Genomic DNA, 20,072 nt, shown 5'->3' with positions numbered 1-20,072 from the left:
CAAACCACAATCCCAGAGAACTCAGACAATGAGGACACTAAGAGAGACTTACATAGATCTAATCTACATGGGAAGTAGAAAAAGACAAGATCTCCTGCCTGAGTAAAATTTGGAGCATGGGGATCTTCGGAAAGAGTTGAAGGGAAGGATGAGAAGCAGGGAAGGGAGCAGAGAAAAATGCAGAGCTCAATAAAAATCAATAAAATTTAAAAAATGCAAATGCAACATGATCTGCTAAGACCCTACCTTATGCTGCTCTCCATTTTATTCCCTCTTATTTAATAATGCCAGATTTCTCTCAGTTTCTCAGATGTTAACATGTTGTTCCTATTACTTACTGTCTTTGTGCTGTTGTTTGAAACAGGATCTCACTCTAGCCCAGGCTGGTCTGAAACTCACTATGTAGCCCAGGTTGGCTTCAAATTTGCAGAAAACCTCCTGCTTTAGCATCTCAAGTGTTAGAATTACGAGTCTGAGCTGTCACACTCATTTTAAAATGTCTTTTATAATGTTGCTCACCACATCTAAAGAGGCATCTCCCTAGCCAAGTGGTAGTGGTGCAAGCCTTTAATCCCAGCTCTCAGGAGGCAGAAGCAGCAGATATCTGTGAGTTTGAGGCCAGCCTGTTCTACAGAGCAAGTTCCAGGACAGCCAAGGCTATACAGAGAAGCATCGTCTCGAAAAAGAAAAACAAACAAACAAACAAACAAAAAAAGAGGTGTCCTCCTCAGTCTCCCCACAATCAACCACTCTTTTTAATTTCAGGTTAATCACCAATTCCCCAGAAACTTGTACTTTCCAAAGCACTTTAGGCCTCCTCATAGATTCCCCCAGTAGAACATGCTTGAATCTACTCACTTTTTCATGAGTACTGTAAATGTCTATTGTATTATAAATTCTAAGAATTTTCATATATCTTCAGTTTCTAGCTAAACAAACATGCTAGTTGACAGGCAAGACAGTTTTACAGCAAAAGCAGAAAGGAATTCAGGAAGCTAAAACTGTATATTTGTAAAAGATATTTTTTCTCTGAAAATAACAAATCATGTAGATTATGAGAAAGATTTGTAATATGGTGGCTATTGAGACACATAGTAAAGTTGCCTGGGTAAGATTAAGACTAGTAATTTTACTACATAGCTACATAGGATAAAAAAAGTTAGTCTATGTCTCTGGCTCTTCTATGTAAAGATAGATTTTATTTGTTTGTTTGTTTGTTTGTTTATTATGTGTACAGTGTTCTGTCTGCATGTACAACTGCAGGTCGGAAGAGGGCACCAGATCTCATTACAGACGGTTGTGAGCCATCATGTGGTTGCTGGGAATTGAATTCAGGCCCTCTGGAAAAACAGCCAGTGCTCTTAAACACTGACCCATCTCTCCAGCCCTGTAAAGATAGATTTCTGTACATCAGTTTCTGCTGGACAGAATATCATCTTCCACAAAGATACAATGTTTGACTGTTACTGCAGGACTAAAGGGAGCACATGATGTTTAAACCAACCTGCACAATGCAGTATGTGCTTCATGATCAGCTGATACCGATCACTTTTCTTTCATTGTAACAAAAAGATCCAAGTGCACTACATAAACATGCATCCAAGGGAAGTCAGTAAATAATAGTTTGTGAGACATTCACATTTTCTTCAACTTTATTTTGTTAGTATTATAACGGAAAACTTCTCCGGGAAAGAGCTACTGCTTTTACTCAGAGTACTTTTTTAAAGGCAATAAGTAACAAAAGCTAATGTTTTCATCAAGACAAATTTTAGAAACATTATCACAAGGAGGGACAGTTTACAAGACAGAAATAGCTCACCAAGTTGTATAAACTTACAAAGTTTAGAAAAGCAGTGGAAAGGGAAACTCTTTATTCACACTTCCCTAAAAAGCATGCCTGTCCACCTGCCACTCTAGCTAATGTTAACAGGAAACCAAAAAGATGAGGATACTTGTCCACATTAGCAATGGATTCAGTATCACAAGGAGCAAAAGAAAAGGGCTCAGGAAATAGAACGCAAATAAATTTGGTAATTTTGACCACAAAATAATTAATTATATCCAAGACTTTGAGGTGGGGGAGAATCGGACAAAACAAAAATAACTTTTTATCTTTCTTTATGATTTTCAAAAATCACAAAATATATAATATGCAAATACCTTTAATTCCCATTTCCACAACAAAATTCATTTCATGGATTCTCACACCAGCAGCATTCTTCTTCCTAGGATACTACCTAATGAGCGGCCAACATAGCACAAATCAGTCCATTAGCACACAAATTCATTTCGAAATACAGGCACTGCAGTAATTGAACTGTTGCTACCTTGGTTCAGAAATCCCCAGAAGGAATTCAAACCACTTTCTAGTAAATCCTCTGTGAATGGGATACTGGTAAGCAAGTATACCCTTCAATCCTTCGTAGCTTTCCATAATCTCCTTTTCAAATCAGTGTATAAATTAGTAGATTTAAAACAAGTAAATAAATTAGTAGCTATTCTGAAATTTTAAGAATTATATTGACGGGGCTGGAGAGATGGCTCAGCGGTTAAGAGCATTGCCTGCTCTTCCAAAGGTCCTGAGTTCAATTCCCAGCAACCACATGGTGGCTTACAACCATCTATAATGGGGTCTGGTGCCCCTCTTCTGGGCCTGCAGGCAGACACACAGAAAGAATATTGTACACATATATAATAAATAAATATTTGAAAAAAAATTATATTGACAACATTTTCATATGGATCTCAAAAAAGGAAGAAATTCTAATTAGCATTCCACAGTTTATAATCCTCATATATGAGTTATTATTCAGTATTGATATTTCCTGAACAAAAGAGATTGCTAATTAAAAACTACAAAAATACAGTGAACTACAATAAACTTGGAATCCATCAAGCAATCATCCAACATTTTTGAAGGTGTAAACATCTTATATTCTCTGCACATGGTAATGCCAAATGCTGTATAAAACATACCACAGTCAATTTTTCATTAATTGTCTTGTCTCTGGACATATAAGATGCCTATACTGTAATATGATAAATCTTGAAAGTACTAGAAAAAGTCTAAGTTAAATGAAGGCTATTAGAGCATAACAGGAACAGTCATGCACGTGGTCACTCCTAGATAACTCCTTGCTCAGAAATTTAATTCCTCCACAGTATTTCATTAACTTCTTTGAGTAAAAAAGCACAAGTGGCAGGAAGAGTTCTGCATCTGCTTTATTAGTAAAACTGAAAATCATGTTACTGTTTCGAAGCATTGCATAATAGATTTATAAGCAGCCTCAATTATGTCACCAGTATTAATAATACGTTTCCTCTTTAAAGTCAAACACAAAAATTCTCTTCTGCCTGGCACTTTTAGATACTTCTGGTTAGCCTATATTTACTTTAAGTCCCTAAAAATCCAAACATAACGAATAAGTCTTCAGTGGGTTCTTGTTGTTTGTGTGTGAAAAGTTGTGCTTTTACCAAAGCACTACCTCCCAGGCCCTCAGAAAGGTTTCGATGCATTCTTTACAAATGACTTCAAAATGACTAAATAAATAATGCCTTATTTTATGTTCTTACAATTCCAAACAAAATACTTATCCTAAGTCTCAATTTCTCACCAAACTGGCACTTTTCTAGGATCCTAAGTTTCATAGTAACATGTTTCTTCATAGAAACTGAAGTTTTCCTTTGAAACTAAGAAGATGACAATGGGCTTGTGCTGTGGGAGCTCCTTCTGCTCCTTCAGCCAACAGCCTTTAAGATTCCAGCCCACTTGGGCGTGGTCTCTTATACTATAAATGCAGCTGTAAAGCCTGTGCTCACTCTCTTGCTTCTGGCTCTCACTTCCGGCTGCTAGACTCTGTTCCTGTTCTTTGTTTGTGCAGAGGACTGTGATCTAGGGCAGTGATCTATAAGTCTCCCCTAAATAAATAACCCTTTATTATAAATAATTCTGAACTAGTGTGGTATATTATTTTGTATCTTCCGCCATCATCTGGCGCCTGAACGTGGGGACCAGTCCACACTTTTTGGGATCAGTCTGCCAGCTGTGTGGTGCATTAGACACTGACTCTCCCACCCGCGGCTGGCTTTAGCCGGCCCTCAGACACAGCAGGCTGCTGCTCAGTGCTCCCCAGATCGCAACCCACACACCGTGGCCTGTGATCCCCACATTGCACACAGTCTGCAACTTGTACTGATGGAACTTTGGGTTTTCTCTTTATCCCGGGACCCAACTCTCGGAATCGTTTGATCACCTTAATAACTGTTCTTCATTTGTTAAACAAAGCATGTTTTTCAGTATCTAAGTAAGCAACACGTTCTGTTAGCTGCTGCTAGCATCTCTTGGCCACGTGGCTGCAACTTCAACACCTGCTGGTTGATAACGATTATTACACCTACTCAAATTCACTGTAATTGCCTTATGACAGGTAAGATCTAAAAAACTACAAAAAAATGACTGATAACATCCAGGAATTCAATAATTACTTTGCTTATATTATGGAAGGTATTATCCAAGACATATGCTATTTTTCTTCCCTTTATTTGATTCTAGGAATTAGCTTTGTTTTCAGTATTATCTCATTAAAAATGGTTCAATACTACAGAGAGGAATAGCAGCAATTTGACAAAATTATCTGAAAGAATTTGAGCTGTCTAGAATTTGTTGAAACGTTATAATATGTCCAAGGATGAGACATTATCTTTACTGAACAAGTTGGAATCCTCAGTGAGGACATTAGAACAGAACACTGGACAGGAGATACAGACTTTACGAAAGACAGTAGTAAAAAGATTTGAAAAGACTGAGGAATTTGTTGAAATTGATGAGCAGGGACAGAAGGTACAAGGACAGGATTTAGCCTCATTAGTACATGTCAGACCCCTGGATGACTTACACAGAGTTTCAACTGCACATCCAGTAATTTCCTCGGAAAGGCCTTCTAACACAAAGTACCCTAGGGTAGTCAAAGAATATGCATGGGAACCAATACATATGAGTAATCTAAAAGAAATAAAAATGAGCAATAGTTTCTTATGGGCTACATTCACCATTTGTCAGGGAAATAGTGAAAATGTGGGCTTCAAGCACTAAGGCAACACCACATGATTGATTTCAGTTAATCTCAGCGGTCCTAGGAAATGGACCTCAGCTGCTTTGGAAATGTTATTTGAGAGAAGAGACAAAAATTTTAGAGCACCGGCGGAAAGCAAAAGGATTTGAGATTTCCCAAGATCAAGTTTTTGGTGAGAGTCATTAGTCTGATCCTCAGGAATAGGCTGGCTACAAAGAACGCACCTTGTCCCTATGTAGCACAGCAGCTTTAAATGCTCGGAACAGGATTCAGGAACCAGAAAAGAGAACTGTGTCATATATTAGGGTTAAACAGGACCAGAGAGAACCCTTTACCGACTTCTTACAAAGATTAACTAAGGCTGTACAATCAGGAGTGACAGACCCTGAAGCTAGATGTGTACTAATTGAATCCTTGGCTTTTGAAAATGCCAACTTAGAATTATTTTGTATCTTCTGTCATCATCTGGTTTTCTCTAAGCATGAATGCATTCGGCTTTCTCTCTTAATGAATGACCCACATCTCTTGTGTTCCTTAGTCTCCAGCCCCTTATCCAACTCGCAAACAGTCCTGTAGCACAGGCACTACACATTTTTAGCTATAATTTTTAAAAATAATGGGGAGGGGGAGGACAAAAGGAAGGAAGGTAGAAAAAATAGGAGGAAGGGAGGGAGGGGAAGGGGAGAAAGAAAAGAAAATCAGATCTACTCTAGCTCTAGCCTTCTTGGCAGAAGCAGAAAACAAAAGGAGAAACTGAAGTGCTTCTGCAGATCTAGACCAAAAAGCTACAAAAGAAATGGGGGGGGATTCCGAAAAACACTATAACTAGGTTTACATTGCCACAACATTCTCAGGCATAGCATGCAACAATATAATAATTTATAAATTGTAAAAATGTTAAACTGTATCCCAAACACTCATGAATAATGTAGAAAACTAATGTTTTTTAAGTTTCCCTCCAAAATACTTAAAATAGCAGAGAAAAAACTTTGAGTTATATGAAATTTACTTTTTTGAAATCCATTTATGTGAGCTATCACCCCTTGGAGAATTGTCCAATTATGTTTACATATGTTATTGGTTGTAAAAGTCAAGTGAAATCTGCCTAGCATCTTTCCAGTAAAAGCCTGCAAAATTCGGTGTGTTCCGCACATGCTCTAAGAGGAGAGGATCACAAGCTGTGGAAAAGCCTTCACATTCACATTAACCCGCAGACCTATGCATGAATAACAGCTACTCAAGCCCTGACACGTCCGTTCTTGCTCGGATCTGTGAATCAGCATCATCCTACCATGTAGAAATGACTTGTTCACAGCTAGCTGTACAGTGCTCAATGTCCTCTGGTTCTTACTACAAAGTACACACTGTTTCCATGATGCCATGCCAAAACTAGGGAAATTTTAATTGTATAATTCATCTTTATAGCCTACGAACATTTAAAAAATATTTATAATTTACTGAATTCAATCATCAAAATCATTTATTATTGCTAATCTTCATTTCCCAAGATATGTTCCTGGGAACTCTACTCCAAGAGTCCAATACATGTTATTGGCTGAAGGAAATACAAAGAGTTGCATTGTTATGTTTAGAAAATGCTTGAGGGTGTTAGGGGTATTAACTGTTTTGGGTTTTGTTTGTTTGTTAATGATTCTTTGAATCTTTCAAGCATTTACTCTTGGTGTTGGACTCTCCAAACGAAGACTAGAGAATCTTTTCTCCACAGACATCTCATACATCCTAGCAGTCTGAGACACCAGAGGAAACTCTAGTATAAAAATCCAATGTCGAAAATCACTGACAACTCAACTCTCATAATTTAAGAAGTACTGATGTGCAGGACTTAAAATACACTGAAAATATTGCCAAGAAAAAAAAACTAAGTAGAGAAAAGGTTAGCTATTAAGTCTCATGAATTCCCCTTTCTACATCTTAATCAGCTTTTATTGGGGGAGAAAGGAGTGGTGGTGGCATCTATATAAGCAGATATTAGGAAAAATCCCCATAATATTTTTATTTTGAAAGCTTCAAAGCTTTTTTAGCTATAAATGGCACAATAAATACCTACACACTCTTTCCAACAAGCAGTGCACACAGTTTAGTAGTGTGTCACATCTGTACTCATTCCTGCTCTCATTTTTCTGTTATGTAACTTTTGCACATCTCATTGTATTTTGCTAATCATCATCAGTGTTATATAGGAATTACCATTTTTAATAATCACAATCCTACATCAATACTTGTGTAGTTTATAGCTGATCTAAAATAACTCATTCATAAAGTTCAGTGGTTTAGAAGAACAAGCACACATTTCTCAAGAAGCTACCAGTCCACTGAGTTGTCCCCACTAACTGGGTTAGCATGTGCATTCCATAGTCAGTCCTGCCAATCTAGCCCAAGCTCAAGTTTGAGTTTGGCTGACTATACGCTGGTCTAGAAAAACCTAAGATAAGACTGAACTCTTCACTGGATCATTCCCCTGCAGAGAGTAAACAGGACTTGATCAGAGAGCAATGCCACAGTCTAACACTGAAGAGTCTTAGCTGAGAATACATCATTTCTATGACTCTGTTGGCTAGCTTAGAAAAAAGGTGTAGGGAACAGCCACCATCTCCTAATGGAAGTTATTACACAGACATATTGCCAAAAGCATGATAGAAGGAAAGACAAAGAACTAGGGTCATTTTTTTCAATCCTCTGACCCATTATTAAAATGTTTCCAAATGCTCCTTCACTACTGTCTTTTGGTCCTTTTTTTCTTTTCTTGGAAGGAAATGAAATCAAATCAAGATTCACAGGTTACATGACTGTGTAATGGCTCCCATCAGCTTTTACTTCACAGTCATCCCTGACCTTTTCTGTCTCTTCAAGACATTCCAATTTTTGTTCAGAAGCAATATCTACTCATTTCACAGTACATAAAATTAAACTTAGGGCTGGTGAGACAGCTGAGTCGTAAAGCAGCTTGACCCCAAGCATGTCAACCTAACAGCCACTCCCAAAACCCACATGGTGGAAGGAGAGGACTGACTCTCTGACTTCACACATTAACACATATTAGGTAGGTGATAAAAAGACAGAAAGACAGACAGACAGATAGACAGACAGACACATAGATACATACATATATATATATATGTATATACATACACGCATACATTATAGATAGAGATGACAGAAAGGTACATACATACATAATAGATAGAGACAGATAGATGATAGATAGGTACATATGTAACATGCATATATACAAGGCAGGGCAATAGCTCAAGCAAGCGTACGCAAACTCACAATGAGTAAGCAAAATTGGCCAAGACAACCTGTCAGCAGACCAAAAGCATGGTAACTGATGACACGTGCTCCTAGCCAATCACAACACGCCAACAGTGACTGCCAGTTTCAAAAGGACCAAGTAGAAACATTCCTGTGGCAGCTTAAATTTCCTAACCCCATAAGAATCCCCAACTTGTTTACAATAAAGAGTTTCTGTATTGAAATCTTCCAGAGTCTGTGTCATTGCCTCTGTGTCTTCTCAACCCTGAACCCCACCCCCAGAAACAAGGACAGCACAACAGGCAGCAGCAACAAGCCCACAAAAACTACCTACATACATGTATACATACATACATGCATAATAGGTAGATAGATCATACATACATACATACATACATACATACATACATACATACACACATACATAATAGATAGGGATAGATGGCAGATAGACAGACAGACAAGAATGAGAGAGATGACGGATAGATGTTTCAAATAATAAAAAACCTAAACATATTTTTTTTACTTATAAGTAAAATCATTCTAGTTCCTCACATACTTTGCATGTTATAGATAGTAATATCTTTAAAGAACTAAATTACAATTTCCTTTTATTCTTAGGTAAATCCATCTCCTTTTTCCATAAAAGCAACTTATAGTAATACACACACACACACACACACACACACACACACACACACACACACTTCAAAGTTCTGTATGAAATTTCCTCATGCATTCCCCGAAAAGTGGGGAGCATGGGCAAACCTTTTCACCGTTGCTGCCTGCTGGTGACCGTCTGAACCGCGTATGTGGCCTAACTTTGTACAGACCACAGCAGTACGCGTTAAAGACTGAACTTTGATGTTTTAAAAGAAATCTTTGGGTCTCAACTTCTCCCAAAGCCTGCAGAAGTCTAGCCCTCAGCTTATAAACCGCAACTTTGCCACATCACTGGCTCCTCCTCTTTCACAAAAGCCTTGGTCCACTTTGCGACCCCTGTATTTTTCTTCACTCAGTCACTATACGTGTGCCATTGCCCAACCACTCGTCCATAGTCTGTCTCTCCTGATGACTGATGGAGACAGGCATTATTACCCAGCTTAAAAGGCCTGGAATTCATAGACAAACATTTCACAGTGAGTTACTACAGAAAAATAGACAGGATTAGAAAGGAATAACAAAGACGGGGAGATGACAAAACTGCACCAAAAATACAAAAATAGGCATTAAAATGCAAACAGTTAAAGCTGTCTTCAAAATGCAACCCACTACTTCTGCCTCAAAAAGCAATTTCCCGCAGCTAAAACTTTTACTAATTTTTCATTATAAAGGTGGGAAAAATTCACTCGCAAATTCTTAACTCCAGCAATTTGCTTTCCCTTTCATGGGATTTAGTCTTCTATTAGGCTACATAAAATGGGAAACCAAATGAACAGGAACTGTTCCAAGTGAGGGGAATATTCTGCCACAAGGAGGTAGACCAACAAAGGCATTTCAATTTACTTTACAGAAAAGGTAACTAGAACAGTTACGATGTTCTCTCTAAAATTCTCTGGTTGTTACATGCATGCCAGGGTTCCATGACAATTACTATAACTGCTGACCTCACCAAACAGAGGGAAGCACTGAGAGGTCCACGTGCTTTATCAACAAACATCTTCTGAAACTTCCTTAAGAATTCTAGGGTGATTCCCACATTCATTTATTGATTGATTTCCTTCATATGTGAATGTGTGTGGGTACACATGCTATGGTAGATGTGTGGAAGTCAGAGGATAAGAATCAGTTCTTACCATGTAAGCTCCAGATACGGCTCCTACCCAATGAACAATCTCACCAGCCTTTTGTGGGTTTTTTAAAAGAAAATAACAAAATATAGAGAGTCATGGCAGGGGGGAATATCAGTTATTTTATTTTCATTACAAAAATCATCATGAAGAACTTTGAACTCTAAGGACAGGAACTGATTTTGAAATCTCTACTTGAAATTGTATTTTTAAAATGTGTAGAAACATTATATGAAATGGCAGCCAAATCTAACCATTTTAGCCATAAGAATGCTTGGCATATATCAACTGTAAGACAAGGAAGACTTTTAAAATTTAACTGAAAAGTTAATATTCATAGTGGAGCTGGAGAGTTGGCTCAGCTGTTGCTCCTACAGAAGACTGGAGTTGGGTTCCAAGGCCACATGGTAGCTAGCTGCAACTCCAGTTCCCGAAGATCTGACACCATCTCCTGGCCTCCACAGGCAGTGCACACATGTGGTGCACAAACATTCATTCAGGCAAAACACTCATGAACATCAAATAAAAACAAATAAATCTTTCCTTAAAAGAAAGTTAATAATTCTGAAGTGGCATGAAAATTTATATACATAGAAGTAAATATCAAAATCTTTCAGACACTGACACTTGGGTCCTGAGTCTTTAAAACTACTTTACTATATATACCTGGGTCTATAGAGGACACGCAATTGTCAGTTATCTGTCAGTAAAAAATCTTAGTGATACTTCATGCAGGCCTAAACTTAAATTTTAATGAAAACAGAATCATTCTATAGTTTTATAGTATTCTGCCAAAAATTTAATAAAATCTGCCTAAGAAATCAAGAATTCTTGCCACTGTTTATTTTCCATAATCCAATACTGAATAAATAAAAAGTCCTGAATCTTTTTTCAATTGAAATCTCTAAGATAATCACAAAACAATGTGCCCAGATCTACCTTCAAATTGATGTGATCATTTAAATTAAGACAAATTTTTGGAGCTCAAAGCAAAGAAGACCCAGGGAAGGAAGTTAACCCTGGATTCTTTTGTATCAGTATCTTGAGAGCTAACTGAAAAAAGATGGATGATTACCCAATATCTCTCAGAAGCAGGAAGACAGGTAAAGTGATAGCAGGTAGAATGGGAAGGAGTCTCAATCGAGAAATCCTGCACACTCTATCATCTGGTACAATGATGGCCCAACGATTTCCACTCGCACTAGTCTGTCATAGCTGCCATGACGAAGTGGGTTGGAGAGATGGATCAGCAGTTAAGAGTGTCTGCTGCTCTTTCAGGGAACCAGAGCTCTGGTCCTAGCACCCACACCAGGCAGCTCACAACCTATAACTCCAGTTCCAGGATCTGAGCCATCTTCTGATCTCTGAAAGCACACACACTCATACGCACACACAGGAACACACACATACAAATAAGGTAAATCTTCAAAGTGTCACAGAGCAGGTTGCTTAAGGTAGAAATTTATTTTCTAATAGTTCCAGAAGCTGAAGTCTAAGATGAAGGTGCTGGGAAGTTTGTTTCTCCCAACACCCTTTCTCCTTATCTCCTAGCTGCTTCCTCACTGTGCCATTCCGTGGCCTTTTCTCTCTGGGTATGCATCCCTCACATCTTTTCTTATAAGAACACCACTGTGCTACATCAGCTCACCTTCACAGCCTCATCACTATCTCTTTTATGACATTAACTTCAAAAACAATCACGTTCTAAAATACTAAGAGTACTGAGAAACAAAGTCCATAATGCATGTCCTTCCCACTTTAGACAGATTCTGTGCTAAGGACTCAATTACATTAGTGCCACACCCTTACCCTGTGTCATACTCTGTAAGGTACTACAAATTACAAAATGGCTCCCATCACATGTTATCAACCCACAAGTAAAACTGAATTTCTTTGATAACCATTTTTATCTTCAGTGCCATCCAGTTTTCATTGTTATCTACTTCTAAGAAAATTTTATTAAACTGCTTTATTATGCACTTCTTACTCCAGTAAAGTTGATAAAACAAAAAAGACACTTGGCTTAATACTTCTGTGACTGGCAGGTTGATATCCATGGGAGATCTGCCCTTTCTGAAGAGAAATGGGGAAGGAGTGGATATGGGGACCAGGGGAGAGGCTGGAGGAGAGGAGGGCGGGGAAACTGAGATGGGGTATAATAAATAAAAAAATTAGGTGACTGTCTTTTGCCTTCCTTTTCAGGTTCATTTCCTATCATTCTCATCTTTCCTACCAACCTAAAAACGTCAACTACGTCATCTTTCTTTCCCTCAAATATGCTCTATGGTCTTCTCATCTCAGGGTCTCCAAACATATATCACTTCAGCCAGGAAAGCATATCCATTGTAGAAGCCTCATTTGTATGATTTAAGTGTTAACTGAAAGGAGACTTTCTGGGGGTCAGGATGGGCTCAGTGGTAGACTCTTTGCCTAGCCCTAGGTTTAGCCCTATACCTTAAGAACAACAACAATAACTCACTCTGTATTCTGTTAATTCTTCTATATTCTCTTTTGATGTCTGTGGTGTGCATGTGTGCATGCAGGTGTGCACACCATGGTATACCTGTGGAAGTCATAGGACCACTTGAAGGAGTCTATGTGATCAACAAGGATCAAGTTCAGATCATTAGACATTCAGGCAGGCACCTTCACCCCTAATCCATCCATCTCTCACCCTCTCTAGCCTTCTTTTCCTTTAGTTTAACTTTATCCTCCACAGTACTTAGCAAACATAAAACTACACTGTTTAGCTTTGGGTAGACCTGCACTTTTGTCTTGTAACACTCACTTCCAATGGAACACAAGCCCCATAATGAGAAACTCAGTGGAGTACTTGGTGAGCATTCTCTGATTATAATGTTCCCTAGTTCAGCCCATTACTAACCACTATTCTAAGTCAAAGGCCAAGAATAAGGTCAATTGAGCTAAAAGCCACATGAATTTATTACTTACAGGCTTCTCTTAAAAGTGGTAAAGGATATTGTGCTTCAAGTCTAGTGATCCTCACATAGAACTCTGGTCCAGGAAAAAAAAAAAAACTGGTGCATTCCCATTTCAAATGGAAGTCAGTCTTCACTGCAAGGAATTGTTAGTCATGCTTTCAGAGCCATTTAGATTCTCTTACTAGCATCAGTCTAATCCAGTGTGCCCCGTGATAAACTCCACAGGAATTTACAAAGTCTCTCATTTCCATAGCGTCCATGTTTGTTTAACTAAACTTTACACTACAACTAAAGTCAAAGCAAAGTCAAGAACTGGAGCACATAAACACCAGGATTCCTACCACTCTAGTTCTTACTTTACCAAGGTTGCCACGATACAACTGTTAAGAGATACTGAACGATATGAAAGCATTCAAAAAACTATCAACAATACTCACGCATCATTTGAGCAAGTCATAAATTCTCCTTTTATTTTGGGATGCCATGAGCCAGTATGAAGCATTGCTGTGTGACCCTTAAAGAAGAAAGAGGGGGTGTTTAACAGGTAAAACAAACTGATATCACACATTTAAAAGTAACACCTTTGAACACTTTTACACAAATAAAAAGTATACTATTTTACTTATAAACTAGCATTATTTTATCCCAATCTCATCTCATAACATACTTTATTTCACTTTTATACCCCTCTCTGAGCACTCTGGGAGCTAGTTGTGCTTACCTGTACCAGGCACCTAGTAAGGGGGAAGCAGAGTAAGCGGTACGTTCTCTTTAGGAAAAGATTAATGGGAAAACTCAAGGCAGACAGGTCCTTATTTAAAGTCATGATCTTTTCTTTAATAGAAAATCATTAGTAAAACAGAGAGTATTTACAAACAAGCAAAACAAGAGATCAAAGAAGAAAATCCTTACTTCCTATAACTATGTTAAACTGATTCTACAACCTCGCTCTAAAAATAAATATAAGAGGAAAATATTTAAAATGAGCAGGGAAATTTTCTCTACCTAACATAGAGAATAAAAAAATAATAGAACCAAAGCAACATGATAACGGTCTAAAAATTAGTATACAACGAAAGCCACCAGAGTACACACAAACATGCCATACCACACCATTTCAGGGAACACAGTTAGGGAGACACTCATACATAGAAAGCCAGGATCAAGTGAGACAGAAAAGAGGCTAACTGTTTTTTTAGTAGAGTAATGACAGTGTCTCTAACAAATTCTAAAATAAAACTATACCTTTTTAAAAAAAAAAAAAGGAAAGAAAGAAAGAAAGAAAGAAAGAGATGGAGGGAGAAAGGGAGAGAAGGAAGGAGGGAGAGAAGGAGAGAAAGAAGGAAGGAAGGAAGGAAGGAAGGAAGGAAGGAAGGAAGGAAGGAAGGAAGCGAAGCAGAATATACAGATTAAAACAACCTACAAGAAAAAATACCTCTCTAGAAAGAATGAACTGGAAATTGGTACCTGGAGATCATTTCCTGTCCAAATTGTCCACAATACCTCAAATAGTATTTGGGGCCATCCTAACAATTCTATAAAACAAACATGGATCACCAAGGTGGAGACTCGGACTACAGTAAGAGACATGAATTGATGCAATACCTATGGGGACCAGTCAAAAAGATGGGGATGGCCTTTCCTTTATCTGAATCTGAGACAATGTTTCTAACTCTCTACTTGTCATATCTACCAGTACTTATGTCCAATAGGAAAATCTTGATTTATGGTCTCTAATTAATTTTCAATCCATTTCTCAGCTACAAACTTAGGAGTCATCCTTAAATACTCCCATAGCCTAATCCCCTAATATTCCAGATTCAATCAAATTCCATCTACCAACCAGTCTCTTGCTAAGTCTATCCAAAATTCAAGTCTCTACATTTTTCTCTTACACCACTATGACTCTTATATAAGCCAACATTATCTCATGTTTCTTCATTAGTTATTCTTTATGTTAATAGTCTCTTTACTTTAACTCTTATCTCATGTGTTCCACACACCATGGTAAGCCCTTTAAAAATACAGGTTTATGATAGCTAATGAAGTCATGAGTGCCATCAGAATGCATTACATATATAAGGAATTGGCAAAGGGGATTGGAGAGATGGCTCAGAGGTTAAGAGCTCTTGCAGAGAACCCAGGTTAAATTCCAAGCACCCACATGGCAGCTCACAACTGTCTATAACTCCAGTTCCAGAAAATAAAAAATGCACAATTTTTTTTAACTTTTTTTAAAAAAAGAAATTGTCAAGGAATAAATTAAAGAAAATGATACAGTTCTGATGTCACTCCCCTGTATCTAGCCCTTTACTGGCTTCCACAATCTTTAAACAAGTCTAAACAAATTGCATTTCCTGCTTAGTTTCTTGCAACTCCACTGTGTTCCTTCCTGCCCAACAGGCAACAGCTGTTGCCTGCCTTTTGGTTCTCTACTGCACAGAGCTCCTTCTACAGCATGCTTTCCCACCTGCTGGAAGCCTCTCTTATTTTCACTTTCTTATGATAACTTTTTCATTTTTCTAGCCTCAGTTTATGGGCTACTTGATCCACTAAGTACACCCTAGCCCTTTAAGTAAACACAGCTTAACCCACTATTCTTTTCCATATCACCTATTTCCCTAATAACAGCAATCATAATGTGATTCTTTATTCATTTATTTGGCTTTTGAAAAAAGTGAAGTTTTCATACATGAGTATTCACAGATGGGACAATCTAAAATTTAATATGACTGGAAACAGATCAACCTTGCTGTGTTTCCAATAAGGAAAACTTAAGAAAGGCAGACTCTGGACTGACATCTGGGGATTCTACATGGGACCCAACTAAGCCTTCTGAATGTGGGTGACAGTCATGTGGCTTGGTCTGTTGGGGAGAAGGGCTGGCAGTAAGACCAGGGCCTATCCTGGGTACATGAACTGATTTTATTTTTTTGGAGTACATTCCCTATGGTGGGATACCTTGCTCAACCTTAATTAACAGGGAGGAGGGGCTTGGTCCTGCCTCATCTTGGTATACCAGACTCTGTTGACTCCCCAAGGGAGGCCTTATCCCCTCTGAGGAGTGGATGAGGAGTGGGAATGAGGGGGGCGTGGGAAGCAGGAGAAGGGGATAATTGGGGCTAGATTGTAAAACTAAAAAAAAAAAAAAAAAGTCAAATTAAAAAAAGAGAAAAAAGGCTAAAAGGAAGGTAGAGAGATGTATACCCCTGCAATGGACTGAATGGTTGTCTCCCAAAATATGTCCTTATCCCAGGTCCTGGTATCTATGAAGGGAATTTTGTTTAGAAAAAACAGTATTTTCCAGCATAAATAAGAATCTCAATGGATACAATGCAATCCCTAAGGCTCAGGGAAAACCACGGTGCCAGGACAATTGTTTCTGCATAGCAACTATGACAGGAAAGCTGCACCCTAAGAAATCTCAAAAACACAGTTGCGTAAATATGACCTGCATAAAGGCAACACTAGTGGGTATGACAATACGAGTCAGAGGAAATTTCACAAGGTCCCACTCCTAGATAAGCAATACAGGCAATCAGTGACTGATGAGAAAGAATCAGTTTCTCTAGGGACAAGCTCCCTGGTGGGGAAAGACAAACACATCCACAAACAAGCAACCCTAAATAGACTCAAGTGAGGTCCGAGTACATGTGTGCATGTGAGCATGCATGGGTGTATGTGTGCACGTGTGTTTGCATCTGTCTGTCTATGTCTATATGTGAAAAAATAATAAAGAGAAAGAAGTCATGAAATTGAGAGAGAGTAGGGGACAGTGGAGGAACTGAAAGGAGGAGAAGGCAAGATGAAAATTGTGAAATATATCACTCATGTATAAAATTCTCAAAAAATAAAAAATAGAATTCAATATTCATAATTTTGGATTTAAGAATTTAATTTAATTAAAGAATCTCTAAATAAGCTAACAATGTGGGTCCTACACTCAGTGGTGAAGGGTCTTCTAGAAGACAATAGAGGACACAGAAGAAGCCTATGTGGAGGTGAAGACTGACACTAGAATTAATCCAGCCACAATAGAAATCACCAGAGCAAAATGAAACACGAGTCATCCCTTCGAGCAGTGAAGGCCCCTTGGGAGTCCACTGACCCTTTCACAGGGGGTCCCATATCAGATGTCCTCTATATCAGATATTTACATGACGTTCACCACACCATAAGGAACTGTATTAAAGGGTCACAGCATGAGGGAGGTTGAGAACCACTGTCTTGGAGCCACTGTAGGGAGTACGGTCCTACTGATACCTCTACTTATGATTTCTGGCCTCAAGAATTGTGAAGGAGTTAATCATGTTTAAAACCAGCAACCATATTTGTGGTCTATTATTAATTATAGTAGTCTGTAGAAACTAGAAAGTATTCTCAATTTAAGACCAAAATTATAAGTATTGAATTCTAATTAACACATGTTTTCTCTTTACAGTGGTATGCATTAACAATTCTAAACTGCTTTCAATATAATGAAGAATTAGTCCAGTAAAGAATTATGCTGAGGTTGATGTGAATCAGGTTTTTCACTGTTGGAGGAAATAGCTTCAAAAATGGGAAAGGAAACTGGGTGATTGAAAAATCATTTTATATTTATCAATTAACATCATATTATATGGACATGAATAAGAAACCCTCCCCCTTCTGTGTAGCATTGAACTGGTAATTCTCTTTGCTTTACTCTGAGTGCTGAGATTAGCGGTGTGTACCATTATGCCTGGGATTTGAAATAATTAGCAGTGGTTTGCAGTACCCATTTCAGCATTTGTTTCTGCCAACTCCTTACTGTAGCCTAGCCACCCTTTCACTAGGTAACATGGTGAGGCTCTGCATATTCTTAAAACTTTTTTTTTAACTCATGCTATTAAGTCCTGCTAACATTTCCAAGAGTTGCATATCACTGCATTTCCATTTCATCCCTGGTGGCTAGTAGGAATTCAGAAAATACATGTAAGGAAGCAATTGAAAGCAGAAATCACTGATTAAATGAATAATAAAAAATCAAATATTTATTTAGTTATTTAATAATTATTTTGTTTTTATTGCTTTAGAATTTCATACATGCATTGATGAGTTTTGATCAAATTCATCCCCATTCCCTCAATTCCTCAGCAATATTCTTAATATATGCAAAATTAATACAGAAAGGGTACTGAAACCTTAGTTCCTCAGTTGATGAAAAAACTACCGTGCACTAAAAGGTTCTTAGCTCCACTACCAGTCAGGTAGAATACACACATGCTACCCTACTCTTTATCTGATTTTAACAAAAATCACTAGAGAGATCATAGGGAGTGGTTGTCTGAATAACAGATAAAAGAAAAAAGCAGACTGAATACGGAATGCAAAACTTACAATAAAGTGGTCAGTCTCTGGGGTGCTGTTTACCTTCTGCATTCAATCCTAGGCTCTGGAGCCACCACAACTGACAAGAGTAAGGCAGCATGGAAAGGCACGGCCTTCCTGGCTTGGACAAGGCTGCTGTGTCTAGGTTGGAGGCTAGGGGTGAGGTAGGGAGAAATAACCATTTGTATGGCAAATGTCCAGTAATCTGAACTAGAACTTCTTCTCTTTCTTTTCCTTATCTAAACATTTTTATTCTTCTGAAAAGACACCTAATTTGCATCTACAATTATTTTTAAGACATACAGCAAGTCAGCAGAAAAGACAGGCAAGGCATTGGTTAAGCGCTGCTGGGTGAGTTAACCAATGGTAGTAGGCAGGACCTCCAGGAAGGCCCAGAAGCACCTGAGGCATTGCTGGTACATGAGCTTGAAGCTGGAATCGATTGGGTTATCAACGATGAATTGTTTCTGTGGATCCTAGCTCCAAAGTAGCTCAATTTTATCTTTGCAATTTTTAACTTGATTACTTTTTATAGCCAATTTTCTCAGATTGCCTTCATCTATACACAGTATATAATCAAATATGACAGTCTTCTCTATGCTAATGCCATAATTTCTTAGGCAGCCGACAGTTCTTGGTTCTGGGGGCTCAGCCTACATTTCAATTGGAAATAGCCCTGCTATCAGTGGCCCAATTATCTGAAACATTTTCACAAGTTGCCAGTTTTCCTTGGAGGCATTAGCAGTGCTGATAACTGAACCTAAGACAATACCCTCCCTCACCCTTCACCCCTCACCCCTCACCCCCTGCATGCTAGTTAGGCACTCTACCATAAAGCATTATCCTCTCTCTCTCTCTCTCTCTCTCTCTCTCTCTCTCTCTCTCTGCATGTGTATATCATTTTATATGAAAGATTTAAGCACCTGTGAAATTTGATTATCCAGTTGGAAAGCAGAAGTAGGTCCAATGTCCCATAAATAAAAAGGGAGTATACTGTGAGAGTGTAAATGAACAGAATATAACCTTTAGCCATCATTTGCCAAAGGGAAAAAACTATACAAAGACACATAACAAAATTCAGCAGGTGGGAGCTGGAGAAATGGCTCAGTGATTGAGAGCGCCTATCACTCTTTCATTTGGATTTGGGCCCAAGCATCTATATGGGGGTTCACAAGTATCCATAACTCCAGTTCCAGGGAATGTGAGGTCCTAGACACATATGTAGTACACATAAATACATGTAGACAAAACACTCATACACATAAAATAAAATATATAAATCTAAAAAGGAAACTTAGAACCAGCAAGTTAAGAATAGAAATTGAAAAATCTTCAAAGAATTCCAAAAAATTTAAAAGAGAAAAAAGCATTTGAGTAATGGCTCAGTTGGGGAAGTGGGTAGCTTGCAAGCACAGGAACCTGGGCTTGGTCCTCAGAACACAGAAAACACAGGCATGCGGAGAGGTCTCAGAAGTCCCTAGATGAACACAGGCTATCGCCATTGTTCTTAGTTTCCCAACAGAACTAGATGGTAAGAGATTGTCACTGAAGAGACCACACACTTTGGTGTAGGATACAGCAATGCAGGAAAGACTGAGCTGGAAGCTCCCTCCCTGCTGGCTAGGATGCCCAATGCCAGAAAG

At 38.3% G+C, this 20,072-nt stretch overlaps 1 protein-coding gene across 1 annotated transcript in view; it reads right to left on the bottom strand.

Annotated features, from left to right (window-relative positions):
• Positions 1-20,072, bottom strand: part of Wdr70 (WD repeat domain 70) — a 208,266-nt gene that overhangs the window by 116,101 nt on the left and 72,093 nt on the right. The window contains exon 9 of the mRNA XM_038323203.2: positions 13,515-13,591. Within this exon, the coding sequence (XP_038179131.1) occupies positions 13,515-13,591 (77 nt within the window). The remainder of the gene's footprint in view (positions 1-13,514; positions 13,592-20,072) is intronic.

This window comes from Arvicola amphibius, chromosome 3 (genome assembly GCF_903992535.2).
Source record: "Arvicola amphibius chromosome 3, mArvAmp1.2, whole genome shotgun sequence".
Classification (NCBI taxonomy): domain Eukaryota; kingdom Metazoa; phylum Chordata; class Mammalia; order Rodentia; family Cricetidae; genus Arvicola; species Arvicola amphibius.
This window is presented reverse-complemented; position numbering and strand designations above follow the sequence as displayed.